General features: G+C 36.7%; 1 protein-coding gene across 3 annotated transcripts in view; it reads left to right on the top strand.

The window, feature by feature from the left end:
* Positions 1-3550: 3550 nt before the first annotated feature.
* The window catches only part of ldah (lipid droplet associated hydrolase), a 48944-nt gene continuing 35127 nt past the window's right edge, over positions 3551-17367 (top strand). For 2 of the 3 annotated variants that reach the window (XM_056266369.1, XM_056266368.1), the window contains exons 1-2: positions 3554-3703; positions 4429-4623. In XM_056266369.1, coding sequence (XP_056122344.1) covers positions 3607-3703; positions 4429-4623 — 292 coding nt within the window. In that variant the 5' untranslated portion in view covers positions 3554-3606. Of the gene's footprint in view, positions 3704-4428; positions 4624-17367 lie in introns of all 3 variants that reach the window. The other variant, XM_056266370.1, reaches the window with a different exon arrangement.

Genomic DNA, 17367 nt, shown 5'->3' with positions numbered 1-17367 from the left:
ATGTTAAAAGCAAGGTTTTTGCTTCTTACTGTTTAAGAATTAATTATCAAAACCACATCGGATTTCTTGCAATCACATCTGAACTCCAGTGAAAAAAAAGGCTTATGAAGCTTTTGATGAAATATTTTAGTTAAAATGAGAGGGAAAATAAGAAAAACAGCTATGTAGATATATTTCATAATGAATGAATGATATTCTCATTGTTATGCATCAAGATATATTCAGGAAATACTTAACATTATAATCTCTCTTTTTTCATATTTAAACAACAGATCTCTCTACCAATATTTTGATATGGTGTTTTCACAGGTGCACTAAATATTCCCTATTGTCCTCAAACAGCTCTGTGAAAATGTGTTTGAGTGTGCGTGTGTGTGTGTGTGTGGTTAGACGTTACATGTGTTTCCAGTAAAATATAACCTTTTATTGATTAGATTGAGATGTGAGAATATCAGGTCACAAGCTTGGAATTATTGGCATACTCACTGCATATGTATATGAGCAATGCTCTTTAGACCAAGGCCATAAGCATACATTTAAGAATGGGGTGATCTGACAATCTTAACCAGATATAGTTATGCTTATTTCTTCCTGTTTAAAACACACTCTAACTAATTTCAAACTTATTTACATTTGTAAACCCTAGGTGCTAATGGTGCTAACCAAGTTTTATAAATTACAATTAAGAAATGCTGCTTACAGGGTTTAAAGCATAGACGATAAAATCATTTTATAGCATTTCCACAAATTCTTCTCATATCCATTGAAATGCAAATGTATATAATAATAATTAATGGATTACATTAAAGTGTGTTTGGCTTTGGGTTACTTGTTAGTAAATTAAATAACTTTGAACAAGTGTGTTATTTATATTCACATTATTTGCAGATTTTTCACTGGCCTATGTACATCACATCGAGCAAGTAAAAACTGGCAACACTTTGTCTTCTTTTTATACTATTAAACTATATTTTCTCTGCAAACATTTATTATGACTAAACATTATTTTTGACATTGTATGCTTAAACCGACTTTAGTCATCACAAAATGTATCTTTTTGACAAAGTAAGAGTTTATTAGAGTATGACTTAGACTTTCCAGATATTCTCTGAATACTTTTTAAATTATGTTGCTAGGTGACAATGTATTACTTAGCTACTTGTGGTATTGGACCTGATACATCAAACCTGGATCTGGCTGTTGATTGCATATGGATTTACTTTCAGGCGAAAACTCACAGGACACCTGATTCTGTATAAGAAATCTGCATCTAAGCCCATGTCACAGTGTCTGTCCAACATGAGAAAACACAGGTACCATGCAATGGTAGCCTATAATGTCAGATTGCATGCTCTTTTCTAAAACTAATCTTGATCTAATAAAATGTGTGGAACTTTTTACCCGTTTTGGCTCTTAGCCTACTACATTATTTTTTACCAGTTCTAATCAGTTCATTTTCTTTCAGTGATTGACTCGTGATTTTGTGATAGTGTGTTGAAAGAATACTGAGATTACTGCCTGAGCCAGTATTGGAGCCTTTTGTGCTTTACTTGGATTTAGCGCTGACATTTTACTGGCCGTTACAACCGCGGCAGAAAATCAGATTCAACATATTTCTGTACGAGAGTGGATTATATCCAGATATCACTGTGGAACTCATGACGGTTATAACTGATATTTAAAACAGTTGCCGCTGAGACAGTTTATACGTAAGCTATACAACAGAGGGCAGTTAGTTTATTATATGCATTTGTCTTTATGAAAGCTCACAGCATGTGACAAGATAAAGATTCTATTTAATATCCAAAGGTAGGCTAAATGTGTTTGTTGAGCACTGCTGTGGCTATTATGACCCGCAGGTTTGAGTCCTCACCCGGGGGTAATCTAGAACATCTACTGAAAATGATAGCTCTGAGAGGTCAAAGTGAGTTTTTTGACATATAATGTCATGACAGTGGCATTTTGTCACCATCGCTTGAATTCACAGGGCCCAGGACAAATTAAATGCAGTATTAAGATGTAGCGGGCCTTTCCTAGTTGTAACATTCTCAGTTGTCCAGCCCTGAATCCTGTCTCCTATCAAACTGGCATATGCTATCATCTTTTTCTGTGCCTTATCTTTTGTTTTCTTTAGTCCCAGCATAAAAATTCTAGAACAAAAACTATTTTGTGCTCTCTCTCTCTCTCTCTCTCTCTCTCTCTCTCTCTCTCTCTCTCTCTCTCTCTCTCTCTCTCTCTCTCTCTCGCACACACACACACACACACACACACAGAGAGCAGAGAGAGAGAGAGAGAGAGAGAGAGAGAGAGAGAGAGAGAGAGAGAGAGAGAGAGAGAGAGAGAGAGAGAGAGAGAGAGAGAGAGAGAGAGAGAGAGAGAGAGAGAGAGAGAGAGAGAGAGAGAGAGAGAGATGACCTAATGGAGGCAAAAGGGGACTTTCCAGCATATACAGTAGGCCGATGATGCAAACTATTGGAATGTGCTATGTGGACCTGATACCAAAATTTGATAAAAATCAAAAATCAACAACAATCAATGCATTATCACACATAGGCAAAATTAATGTTAAATGGAGTTACATTTTATTTAATAATTGGGTGGAATGGTTATGGTTAAGACGTTATGGTTCGGAACATGTAACCTGCTCAGTGAAAACTCTATCACATGCCAGTTATCTTTAATAGTTCTGTCATGAAACTAGATGGCACAGGCTGATGTATAGTATAGGTCCTTAACTCATTTGGTAGTGATCACATCTTTATCTACACAGAGCAGCTGATTGGTTGCTGTTGCATAAGAGGCCAATGAGCTGTGGCTCAACATTCAAATTCTGGCAGTGTTTGGTGTTAGTAGTCTGCAGCATGCTTTCAGAAAACCTCCACCTTCCCCAGCTCCACCTGTAAAGATCTGCTGGGGTTATTTCATGTACCGGTATGTTATATGTGCAGCAACAGCAGCAGCATGTCTAACATGCACACAACAACCAAACACCACCACAGAATGTTCCAATGTGAATTAACTGTTGCACTGTTGCCTCACAAGTTCGAGTCCCAGCTAAGTCGTAGGGCTTTCTGTGTAGAGTTTGCATTTTCTCCCTGTGTCTGTGTGGGTTTCCTCTGGGTGCTTCTGTTTCACCCATAATCCAAAAACATTCAGTATAGGACCTATAGGTGAATTAGAGATGCTAAATTGTCCGTAGATGTGAATGCGTGCGAGTCCCAAGCCATGTAATGGGGAGGGTTGGGGAAAGAACTGGCGACCTACCCTGGGAAAAAAATCATGGCCAAGAAAATGCATGGACAGTCAGTCTCTCACCACAAGAGATGGCCCATAGAATCACCAAGAGTTGCATATGACTGAAATGGATAATGAATGAATGAAGTATTTGGTGTAAAAAGAACCACGGTGGCCAAAATTAAATAAAATTAATAAAATAAGAAAAATAAAGAAAAATTCTCAACAAATTCTTCTCACCAGCTCATAAATAAGTGTAGTGTAGATTGATCCGTACATACAGTACATTAGGTGGCGATAAGCTCCTGTTGGTTCGCGGACTTCAAAACATCAAGAAGAAGAAACAGTAGAGCGATTCGCTCCTTTGGTTGAATGGTCTTTGCTTTGGGAAGATTACCGGTAAATGTCATTGCATCTCTAATTACAAACTTTCTCCGCTCACAAACACTAAAAAGAATATCATCTTTTGGTAAGAAATGCAATGTAGTCATTCATATAGGACAAGCTTTGTAATTGCGTGTAAAGTCGGTAAATTTAATGAATGAGCATTATAAGCTGCAGATTTATTAGTGAGTATACTAGACAATTAATTTATAGTTTATTTAAGAAATTCTACATTGACAAGCTTTGTGTTAACATAATCGAAAGCTGTAAGTGATGTCTGGATGTAAGTGATGCCTGGATGTAAATTACCCGTATTCTATTTTATTCTTTCCTATTCTGCTGTTTCTCTATAAATATTGAGCCTGAACTGAATGATCTGATCAGAGGACTAAACTAGATAACAGACTCTAAACTCCAATGTTCAGTGTGTTGCAAGCTGTCATTCAGTCATAGATGTCAGAGGTTGACTGTCATCAGAGAGCAGAACTGCTGCATACCTGCTGTCAGTGACTTTTGCACCAGCACTTGTGCTGAAGTATATACTCCAGCAAGTCAGCATTTATTAAAATGATGGACAAGTGTTAAAGGCCACGTTACGTGTTAAAAACGTTAATTGAGTCAACTGATTGTAGAATGTCTGGGACAGTGTTCAACAGCTTGTGACCGTAATCACCAAACGCTGATTTAACATTAATCAGCTGGTTTTTTTTTGTTTTTTTTTGTTTTTTTACTGTACATTCAATCAGCACGTTAGTTGGATGATCTGAGTAAGATATATATATATAATTAGTCATTGGTTTCTATACTTAGGCCCAGAACTGTGTGGAGCTGATCCGGTTGATGTGATGTGCAGTCCCGGATCCGAGGGGCCCGGAGAGGATCCCTCTGTGGAGTATGTCTACTGTAGAGGTGTAATCACTGAGCTGCTCAAGTATGGACCAACAGACCTGCATGCTGTCAGCAAAGGGCCAAACCCTCCTAAAATGCTCATCCTTGTCATTCCAGGTAGGATGGGTCATGTTTCCACTTGGCAAAAACAAAGGGCTAAATATAACATATATTTTAAACATTAAAGAATCTATTAATATATATTATATTATTATATATTATATTATATTAAATTATATTTAAAGTTATGTTTCAATATATATTTAATATGCAAATAAGTATTTTAAAATATAGAATTTGTTATATTCAAAATGCTCAAATTTTCACTTAATTATGAAATCACACATATTCCACCTTCAAAATGGTATATTATATTATATTATACATGATGATACAATTACATTACATTGAGAGTAGAGTTTTCTCGGGTCCTAAAATCTGTACCTGACTCAATTTGGCCTGAATCACTTCTTACCTGAACCTGATGTCCATAAATTAATTTAAAAATAAATAAAAAGTTGACCAGAGACAGACCTGATAAAATTAGACCTGAGTCTGACCCGACCACAATTTTATTTTAACCCAGCCTGATCCGGGACTACCACTTTGACGCTACAAAAAGTTCATAAAAAGATCGTACAACTAATCCATAGTGGTTTAGTCCAAATTTTCTGAAGAGACACGTTCACTTTATGCACTGAACAGATTGAATTTACAACATCAATGTTTAAATCTGGATAAAAGCCTAAATTAAATCTGTTCATCATATAAAGTGATCATGTCTCCTCAGAAAATTTCGACTAAACCTCTCAATTTATATGGATTAGTTTCACAATCTCTTTATGAACTTTTTGAAGCGTCAAGTGAAAGCTCTCAGATTTCATTAAAAAGATATTCATGTGGTCCGAAGATAAACGGAAGTCTTATGGGTTTGGAACAAAATGAGGGTGAGTAATTAAAGACAGACTTTTTTTTTTTTTGGGGGGGGGGTGTGAACTATCCCTTTAATAGTAAAAAGCAAATCCCGCGCTCATTCTCGAATGACTCGGGTATTGCAGAGCGCAGTTTATGTGAAGTGTGTGCCACTATAGCAAGCACCAGTATGCTGAAGGGTTGGGTCATTTACAAATAGAAGCATGGATTGACAGAAGAAGGGGGATAACATTGTCATGCAATTATTGATGTGTATTTGTTTTAAATAAAAAACTATTGTTCAGTGCCCAAACGAATAATGGAAGTTGGCATATTTTAAAAGAATTTGGGTATACTCTGGTCCACTTGGTAGAAACACATTTATTTTAAGTTACCTGAGACTCGAGTCTGCTAATATCAGACCTGACACGTTGCCGAGGCACTCGTCTAAGTTTTGGACCCGAACACGCTCGGTTCTCAGATTTATGGTTTCTTTTGCAGTTGCTATATATATTGTTTTTGATGGTCACATTTTGAATGTCAGGAAATGTTTGAATGAACTTTAAGACTTTAGTTTTTGCTCAGTCTCAAAGCCTATGACTTCACTTCCTTAATTAAGACCAAGCACCAAATAAACCTGTCTTGAGGCAAAATGCATATCTTAGACTGAGCTGTATTCCGTTTTGGTTGCCAAGGTTTTTAATAATAATAATAATAATTTGTTACATTTATATAGTGCTTTTCTGGGTACTCAAAGCGCTTTATATGGAAAGGGGAATCTCCTCAACCACCACCAATGTGCAGCCATATTGCGCCAGAACGCCCACCACACACCAGCTTACTGGTGGAGAGGAGACAGTGATGAAGCCAATGAGTATATAGGGATGATTAGGAGGCCATGATGGACAGAGGCCATGGGGCAAATTTGGCCAGGATGCCTGGGATTTGTAATGACCACAGAGAGTCAGGACCTCGGTTTAACGTCTCATCCGAAGGACGGTGCTCTTTGACAGTATAGTGTCCCCGTCACTATACTGGGGCGTTAGGAGGACCCACACAGACCACAAGGTGAGCACCCCCTGCTGGCCTCACTAACACCTCTTTTAGCAGCAACCAGGTTTTCTCGGGAGGTCTCCCATCCAGGTACTAACCAGGCTCAGCCCTGCTTAACTTCAGTGGGCAACCAGTCTTGAGCTACAGGGTGATATGGCTGTTGGCCATATCACCCATTATTTATAAACATAACTAATGTAACTTGTGTAGCAGTGATTGGTACGCAGGTGGGTGAGTGTGTCACAGCTACAGTATCTGAAGCATAGGACATAACACAGCCCAACAGATACAGGGGATATGAAGAAAAGTTCAGCACAGTCGGGAATCTACCTTTTTTACACTTGGCCCTGGGTCAAGAGGAAAACCCCAGTGGAAAATGGCTGTATGGGCCACCACTCTTCCCCTGACAGCAGCTTCTAGTGCATTGACTTCATGGAAAAGCCGTGTAGCTCAGGAGCAGATGTTAAGCATTAAAAATACTGTTTAGATTATTACACCTAGTCAGAAAGACCTGGCACTTTAGATGCAACTTTCACTTTTTGGGCTAGATTTACATATACTTTGGTTGAAGCTCTTTGAATTTCGAGAATTATAGAGATCATTCACCAGCATGTAAATTCTGTCATCATTTGACATTTACTCTCCCTCATGTCGTTCCGAACCAGTATGACTTTCTTTTTTTCTGTTGAACACAAGAAGATAGTTTGAAGACTGTATCTTTTTTCCATGCAATGGAGATTGGAGCTTTCATGCACCGTAAAAAAAACAAATTGCATCAAAAAAGTGGTCCACACTCCACACGACTCCTACAGTATATATTATTAGTCTTCTGCATCAATTTCATAGTAATTTGAACACTTTTCACTTAAAAGGGCCCTTGCTGTCCTTGCCAATTTATGAGAGATGTAACAACATCTCAATCATGAATAAATCATGAATTTGTGAGCCGAATTGACAAATGATTTTTTTTTTTTGAAAAGAACAATCAATCTGACTCAATCCTATTTTAATGAATTCTCAAGAACGCTCTGTGCCAAGGAGAGCAAGGGCAGATGTCAAGATTATCAGTGAATAATTCTAACTTAATCCTCACACAAAGCTATCATATCATTTCAGAAGCCTTGGAATAAAGTGCACAAGTCATATGGACCTCTTTTATGATGATTTCCAGTCCCATTCATTGTAATGGCTTGGAAATAACAACCAGTAAAATAGTTCTAAATATCATCTTTTGTGTTCCACGAAGAAAGTCATACAGGTTTTCAATGGCATGAGGGTGAGTAAATGATGACAGAATTAGGGTCAATTCCAATTTAATCAAAAAATAAATATAACTTTTACTTGTGCCATCTATTGAAACTTTACATCTCTGTCATCTCTCATGATTATTACAGTTATAGAATGTTTTAAAGACAGCTTAGTTTTGCAGAAAGGCATCATGTCCAGGCAATTGTCATGTGTTCATGATTCATTGGATTACTGGACGCACTTACACATATTCACTATAGTTGTCTTCTCAAACCAATTTAACTGTCAGTGGAGTGTCTCATGTTATGTCACCAGATCTCAAACTTACCATCTCTTCTCTCCCAATGCCTCTCTGTTTATCCATCTCTAGAAATAGAAAGGTGATTTCACTCATTGTTCTCATTTTTGAACAATTTACAATAGACTAGGCTACTGTTAAAGTCTTAAAAAGTTAAATGTTTTTGAAAGATGTCTCTTAAGGCCAATTTATACTTCTGCGTCGGGTGCGCGCAGTAGGTACGGCGTAGCATACGCACAGACGCGTACCATACGCCGTACCCTTCGCCGTAACCTGACGCGCACCTCCTCAAAAATGTAACTACACGTCGCGACGACGCGGACCGCAAGATCTGTGATTGGTCGGCTTGTAGCATCGCGTTTCCTCCTATGCATTTCCGGCGTGTTCTTCTGCACCGCCCGCCATTTTTAAATTCTTAGTACAGCGAAACTGTTAAAAAAAACTAAAAATTTACCTTTTCCACCTCGATAAGCTCCAACTCCAACATGATCTGGGGGCTGTTCCATAAATGAAGCTTAGAAAAGCGGGGATTAAACTCCAAAACCGGACTTGAATGAGCCTAACAAATAAGTTGGGGCTAAAGTGGTTCCATAAAAGGTAATTGAAGTTCACGCAATCTCACTAATTTGATCCAGGTTTATCTAGTCTAGATAATTGCGTGTGCACGCGTTTCTGAAGCAGCCCTAGAGGTCGATCGTGGATCAAATCGATCCACCACCAAACAGCGTATATTTTGTGCTGTTTTATGCGTTTGTGACATGTTTTTTTTTTCCTCAGTGCAAAAATGACATTTTACAGTTATATTCTCCATCTGTAAATGTTAGAAAGTAGTGCAAATGTATCCATTTTGCTGCTAATCTTCATATTGAACGAGCGCTGCTGCGCGCATGCGCGCCAAATAGGAGCGCAATAATTCTGACTAAAATATACATTTTGCTTGGAAAATTAATATGCGATACTTTATAACACTAGAAATATCTTCTAATTATAATAATTTCTCTTTATGATGTTGGATAAGTTGCAGTGAACTTCTAGCTCATTACACTCATACATTTTATACTTCTAATAAAAAAAAAGAAATTGAACAGAAGTAGCCTAATTCAGGGAAGATTTTTTTAAAGAAACTAAATATATAAAGATACAAAATATGGTTTTGGGTATAGGACCTATGCTACTTTATAAAGATGATATATATAGCCTACTTATTTAGAATGCTGAGAATTACAGCTTTTTATGCAATAATTTTTTTGAGAAAGCAAGAATCCCCAGTTTTAAGTTTAGTGGTTTAGATTTAGTTTCTAAAGTACATTATGGAGAGGATAACATTAAATTAAGAACAAATGTATACATTTTGAAAAGATATGTGCAACTCTAAAATCAAAGAATATTCCATAAAATAAAGGAATAGCCTATATATTGGCCTACATTAACTACATTTTTATGTAACCTTCCCTTTTATTTCTAGTTATTTGTTATTTCTTTACTTATTTAATATTGAATATTTGATATTTAAATAATATTACTTGAATAACTATTGGGAATTATGTGTCATTCATTATAAGAGTTTGATATATGTGAATGTTATATTTTTATTAATATTTATTTATTGTTTTATTTATATATATATATATATATATATATGTTGGTATTATCACAAAAGAAAAAAAAAGTAGAAGGAAAAATAAGGAATATTTATTGGGGGAAAATATGATGTCTTTAAAGGAACTGTCCATTTGTATAATTTTGTTAAATGTGTTTGAATTGAAAGACATAATAAAGTACATTTTATATATATATATACATTTTATATCTAGACAGCGTAGAGAAAGAATTCTCTGATAACCGAGGCACTCCTTAATTAAAATGTCTTTATTACAAAAATGACATGTCCTTAACTTTAAAACGCCTTATATATGTGTCTATATTGTCTATATTGTAGCCTTATTTAAGTTGATTTTCTGTATACTGTGTATTTATAAAGTCCAATAATGGTATTAGAGACTGTCAGTGGTAATATCATTGTGTTCTTGTCGGTCAGTGTTGAGGATCTGTGTAACAACTGAGGCTTAGCCTGACAGTTAGCCTGCCCTGGACCAGGTTAGTTTCCCAGCATAAGTTGCCAGGGTAACTGAGTTTGAACTTTTTTAAGTTTGATTTATGAAACCGAATCTACCAAAAATAAGCCTGACTAACCGAAATAAGCCTGGCTTATACTCTAATCTTGGTTTATGGAACAGCCCCCTGCTCTCTTTCAGTCGCCATTGCTTGTAGTAACCTAAACTCAAAACCATAGACAGTAAAAGAAATGGACAGAGCGATCTCATTGGAACTCAGTTGAGACAGTTGAAGCCCACTTTTAGCGATTTTTGAGAACTTCCGTTCCTGACGCGCAGACTCAGACCGACTCAAACTAAGCTTGATGACGTGAGCAACCTGTCTGACAGACGTTACTCTTCTAGTAGCTGTGCGTGAAAACTGCCAACGTTAATCTTGCAGAGACGGGGAACTTGAGCAAAGAGTTCTTTGGCGTGAGTGAGCAGGAGTAAGAATTCCGTTGCTTTTATGGACTCATTATCTATGGGCTTCTCCCTTGACGGGACGTCCCCCCGATTGCCTGCGAGCTTCTCCTCCTGTCTGTACGGTAACTTCTGTACAGCGCGACAGAGAGTCGAGTGGTTATGCAGCAATCGTTAGCCTATTTTTACTAAATCTGTTTCTACGGGGCCATAGTGTAACATAGAAGGTAATGGAGCCCTTTATACATTGTCGTGTTTCTTTAGAAATAAATAATGGACAAATGGAGTCTTTAAACGCCTCAGATGTAAAGTTATTCGCTGTCAAAGTGACGCAAAAATGAATGGGAGTCAATGGAAATGCTAACGCAAGTGAAGTTCTGCTACAACATGGCGGCACCCGGCCGGCTTCAACTTCCGGTCGATGGATTACCCCCTTGCTCAAAACAGCCGCGAGGAATCTTCTTCTTCTTGCCGCGAGGAATCTAAACACAGTGGAACATTAAAACCCTCCGCCGCCAACTAGCGTTTCGGCGCTGTACTGCAGAGCAACGCAGACCTAAACGCAGAAGTATAAATGCTCATGACGGCGTCGCCTACGTGCGTAGCCTACGCCGTACACTACGGCGTACACTCGACGCAGAAGTATAAATTGGCCTTTAGGCTCACTTTATTTGATAAAATTTCAGTAAAAATAGTAATAGTGAGAAATATTTTTACAGTTTAAAATAACTGTTTTCTATTTGAATTATTTTAAAATATAATTTATTCCTGTAATGGCGAAGTTGAATTTAAAGGGTAACTAAACCCTAAACCAACTTTATTTAGTTAATGATCTGTAAGAATGGGGCTTTATTAGTGCTGATCATTGATTCGAGTAACTTTTTTGACATTTGGGTATTACTTCAGTGTCACATGATCTCTCAGAAATCATTCTAATATGCTGCTATGATTTGCTGCACAAGAAACATGTCTAATTATTATTTATTATTGCTGCTTAATATAATTCTTTTGGAAACTATGATACATTTTTTCATAAAAGATTCTTTGAAAAACATTATAAATGCCTTTACTGTCCCTTTTGAACAATTTAATCCATCCTTGCTGAATAAAAGTATTAATTTCCTTCCTCCAAAGCAAACAAAGAAACCTTACTGACGCTGAACTTTTAAACGGTAGCGTGCCGTACATGTATCACTTTTTTAATTCCTGACGTAAACTATTAAAAAAAAGAGACCCCCAACTGCAGATGTCCTGGAGAGAGAGAGCACGGTCAAGCTAAAGCTGATGACCTTAAAGAGGGCTGCTTTTCACCAGGCTCTGAATGTCACTGAGCATTGTGCTCAATAGACTCTTTATGGGAAACGGGGAGCCCATACGCCGGCACTGTTATTGTAGAACCTGTGCCCTTTTCTCCAGAGATAACAGCAATAATCTGCAGTCTGGCCAGAGGCTCCCTTGGCTCTTATATCTGCCAGGGCCGGCACAGGTGCTACTGTTTTAATGGACTCGGACTGTGTTGTATTATCGAGACAAGCACACTGACTGAGCAAACTAAAGGATATAAATACAAACCATATTTTATTTGACAAAGGTAGATTTAAGGTTTTAACACTATATATTCTTATTACACTAGCTTAGTGTAAATGATACAAAATGTAAACTTTTTATTGAGTGGTATAACAAAGCAATCTACCTATCAGACTTCCCTAAGTGAATGTTTTGAAAGATCTTGATTTATTAATGATTTTTAGTCTTTAATTGTTCTCTGTTGTAAGTCGTATTGTTAAAAATGCCAGTTGTTTAATGTCTTATTCATATTTTGAGGCAGATATCTCCTTAAAAGAGACAGGCACATTGACATTTGTGTGTGACATAAATGCCAAATCACCTCAGTTCACATACACTAACCGTGTTAACTGACTAAACCACTGGATGGCAGCAGGTTTGCTGTGTTATTGCTGATTTTGTATGTCCCCTGCCGAGCATGAAGTGTCTCATGATGTTTCCTATTTTGAAAGCTTTACAATGGAAGAACTAATAACTTGGTATAGTATAGAATTAACCTGTTAAATTGTCAGTCTAAGTTCAACAATTATTTGTGTTGTGTACTGTCTACTTTAAATCTTTCTTTAAGAGAGCTTTTAGACCAATTTCTTAAGGTTCTTTAAATGTGATCTACATTCTATTTATATTTGATCTATATCAAAGTGTTTTTATCTAAATGTTCCACCATCTATAGAAATGGTTTCTACTCAAGTGCAATAGACTTGATGGTGATCTTGTCTAACCTTAACAAAGGTGTAATGATGTATAAATACAAGGAAGGATTTTTATACAGGATTATATTGTAAAATAAAATTGTTAAGCCCTTTATCATTTTAAAAGAAGAAAAGTTACTTATGATGAGTCCTATTTAAAGCACAGAGATGTTCAGGGGGTCAGGGATAGCTATCCAGATGGTTTTGATTTATAGGAACCTGCTGTGCAAAGCACTCTGCTTGTCTCACCAGCTGCATCCAATAGCCCACAGGATCACATTGTTTGATAATTCATAATAATCTTACAAAGATTCCTCTTTCCTTTGCCATATTTAGACAGTATGCTGGTTTCCACTTGAGGTTGAGGCACGTTGTGTTCACTTTAATCAGTGTGGACTTTACTCTAACTTATTTTCCTAATAACATGGTCTTTTTTATCACCAAATGTTTCCAAGGGGTTTCCCCCTCTTTTTGGAAATGGAAACGAATATTTATGTCAGTTTTCATGGCTCATGCAAGGAACAACCCCACTCCACTTTGCTGAGCTGACCACCTTGCAACCATATAAAATTATATGAACGTTCTGCAATTATGATTCTCTTGCTAGCATTTGCTGAGCAGGTGGATCTGGAGTTACGATGGGCTTGCCAAGGGAGGTTATTATTTTTGCTTTTTCATGCATTTCTTGGATTTCAGGCATAATGCTTTTAGGAATGTTACCCGGAGGTTGTATTTGATTGCCGGTCTAGCACTGACCTTTTACCTCCCCTCTGGTCTCGCGAGTCCTTTAACTCTACAGCAAAAGACCACATTGCAACTTGTAGGCATGAACAGCCCATTTAGGCACTATGAGATTGTAGGACTGACATGTAAAACGATCAATAGTTTGTTTAGTTTTTATGTGCTTTTTGGCTGGTTTATCAAAAGTGGAACAACACAATATTAGACAGGTGCTTGGATATTATTTAAATATATTATTTTTGATTTCTGAATCAAATAAATGCAGTCTCACACTCACCAAGACTGCATTTATTTGATAAAAAATACAGTGATATTGTCAAATATTATTTCAATTTAAAATAACTGTTTTCTATTTAAAGATATTTTGAAATGCAATCTATTCCTGTGAAGGCAAAGCTAAATTTTCAGCAGCCATTACTCCAGTTTCAGTGTCACATGATCCTTCAGAAATCATTCTGATATTCTGATTTGCTGCTCAAGAAACAGTTCTCAGTTTTAAAAAAGTGGGCTGCTTAATATTTTTGTGGAAACCATGATAAAAAAAAAATTCAGGACAGCATTGAAATATAATTTTTTGTAATGTTATAAATGTCTTTAATGTAACTTTTGATCAATTTAATGCATCCGTGTTAAATAAAAGTATTAATTTAATTCAAATAATTGAACACACTCCCTAACTTTTGAACCGTATAGTGTTCATTTTCCATTTATAACAGAAGTTTCTCTGACTTTTCACATGCGAGATGGTTTGTTTGTAGCATCAGCTGTTGCACTAAATAGCCTTAAAGTCTTTGCACAAGTGCTGGTAAATTATCTTTATTAGTGCGCTAATAACGATTAGATTTTTTTTCCCACTATATAAGCTTCAGTGAGTTTTTTTTTTTTGCTACTGTTTTCCGTGTTTGTTTGAATAGTATATTGTTTGTAACCTACAACAATACAGTAAGGTGCATTTACCAATTGAGTTTAAACCGACTGTTATATTAAAAATAACTGTTGCGGTATTCTCTATTGATTCATAAATTGTTCTTCATCCATCTAAGCTTTTTCACCTCCTGAGGTTGACAACTCCCCTACTGCCTTTTATCCTGGATTACAATTCCTCTTGAATAGATTGAAACAACCCTCAGAGAGCAATCTGTTAGGAGATCTGGCTATAGTCACCCTTGTGTCTGCATGTTTGCCAGAGTCAATAAGCATTTTCACTTGTTCCTCTCCCTCTGCAGACTGTATCAGCTTTATGGCATGTTGGACCTAATAAGTTAAAGACAACTTCACACACTGTCTGCATGAACGAATTCCAGCACTTGCTAATGCCTTCCTTACGGCAGGTCCCTTTAACCTGTTTGACTTTATTTCTGTTTTGTTTGCACTTTAATGCTACTAAATGGTGGTATCTATCAATAGACATTTTCTATGAAAGAATAAACTAAAGTGTTCAGTTTAATTCAGGATTAGTTCAAACTAAAACATAAAAAAAATACTTAAAATAAAATAAACTTTAACTGAAATAAAATATTAAAAAATCTTTAGCTTGATGTAAAATAAACTGAAATAACAATTAATAAAAAACTATTTAGATTTAAAACAAAAACTAATAAATAAGATAGACAACAGACAACAACATTGCTAAAACTAATGTTAAACTAAAATTAAAATTATTCAAAATATTAATTCAAAGCTAATTCAAATAAAATCTATAATAGTCTCAATGATACTAAAACAACACTGGTTCACAGACTAAACCAGAATGAGACTTTATTTGAGTGACAAATTTAACTCGATTATTTTATTTTTTGATATCCATAGGGTCCTACATCACTGCTGGTGTTTATGCATTGATTTAGTGACTTCCCTCTTGTGTAATTGTGAATCGGTATGGTTGGTAAGCAAGCAGGATGGTGTGTGTGTGTGTCAGAGGAAGAGACAAAGTGAGAACGTGTCCTGCACCTGCAAGGCTACGTCAGTGGTGTGGTAGTCCAGGCAGCCTTGGGGTCAGAGACAGCAGGCAGGGTATCTGTTTAATGTCCTGGTGAGCAGCCCTGAATTTATGAACTCGGTGAGAGGGGGAAATGATAACGTGTGGGAGAAGAGAGGATAGCTCATGCTTCTGTCGTCTTTTTCTGGTAGGAATGCCTCCTTTGAATTCTTTCTCCCCACACAGAGGCAAAGCTTTTAGTTTGGCCTCACTATTAGCTCTGTGATGTCCAAATAGAGAGGCTGTCATAGTTTTAACACAGTGATGGAACAGTTTTAACACCGGGACGGAACAGACACAGTTTCAAAGGGGAGGAGACCTTCTACTTCCTTGGTGTAATATACACACAAATAAGAGATCATTAGTAGGTATGTTTAGTGTCACATTTTAATGTATTCAACTAACACTATGTCCTAACCTGGGGCAAGTTGCATAAACATAGCCATTAAGGTAAGACTGTGTCTCAAGTACTTGTATGACCAGTGCTCGAAGTGGGCCGGTACGCAGTATACGGCACTTCTATATTTTATTCTTTAGCGTACTGTACCTTCACCTTTTCTTGCATGCCGCCACTTCTCACTTTGCCACTTAGAGTCAAAGCGTCAGTGTCTTAGTCATTGTAGAAATTTCAAATGTGATAATGATTTGCATATGCCAGCCATCAGCCGGTGCACAAGAGAGTACTGGCACTTTTTTTTTTCACTTCAAGCACTGAGTATGAAAGACTAGCGATAGTCAAGAGGCAATCAGTCTTACTTTTTAGTATCAATTTAGACCAGTTGTGAACAGTCTTAAAGAAAAAACTATATCCGATTTGGTTATCAGCGTTATCAGTTTTTATTTATTTATTTGAATTAGTCGATACCAGATCTCATTTCCCTTGTTCTCATTCTTTCAAGTTCATCTTTAAAACTATTTTTAATAACACTGTTAAATGTAATCTTTAGCAAATCTCAAAATGAATCTCCATTTTTAATGCTGTACATTTTAATGTTGTGATGCCTAAATCTACTTGTAACATTTTAAATGTTTGACTTTAAGTTTTAAGTATTTTATTTAGAATTTATTTAGATCAAAATAGTAAAGAATTTGAACATGAAAGTATCAGTATCAGCCTGAATTTTAATATTGGTGCATCCGTAATGAAAGTGTATGGTGACCACCACTAAAATGCTTAAATTAAAATTTCAGTCTGTTCCTCACAAAACTGGATCAGCTGCTTCAGAAGAAATATGGCACAAAAGTTATACAGACTGCTTTTATTATGGTATTTTTTCATTGTTTGTGGAGCTTAACAGCTCCTGGCCCCCATCCACTTTCATTGTATGGAAGAAAGAAAGTCATCCGGGTTTGGATCGACATGAAGCCAGATAAATGATTTCTTTTTCTGTCCTTAACAGCTGCGTCATGTCAAGAGACAAGACATGCTTGGTTTCTCTGTCTGTCACGTTGAGCTGAGTAATCCTGCACGCAGTGAAATCTCATTGGTCCAGAATTGCGTTGTTGAAAATTCATCATCAAATATCTTCTGATTGACTGTAGTTTTGTATTTTTTTGTATTACAGCATTTTCACCTTTAGCATGGACAGAAAAAATGGAAAGCAGTGTAATTATCAGCTAGATCAAGCATAGAGCAGTGTTTAAAGCTGTGGAGCACTTGTCTCCTCTTCCACCTCCCCTGCCCTTATAGATGAAATCTATCCGTGGGCCCATGTGTGACAGTGCATTCTTTGATTCCATCTGCCTTTATAGAGCAAGAGAGCCTGTGACTTTATTGTGGTGACTGGTTGGGAAAAACCTGCCATTTCTAATAACACTGTCTTGAAGCAGTTCGAACTTTGAGCATGTCAAGTCCCA

Source organism: Rhinichthys klamathensis, unplaced genomic scaffold (assembly GCF_029890125.1).
Source record: "Rhinichthys klamathensis goyatoka isolate OS25496 unplaced genomic scaffold, OSU_Roscu_1.1 h1tg000247l_1, whole genome shotgun sequence".
NCBI lineage: Eukaryota > Metazoa > Chordata > Actinopteri > Cypriniformes > Leuciscidae > Rhinichthys > Rhinichthys klamathensis.
This window is presented reverse-complemented; position numbering and strand designations above follow the sequence as displayed.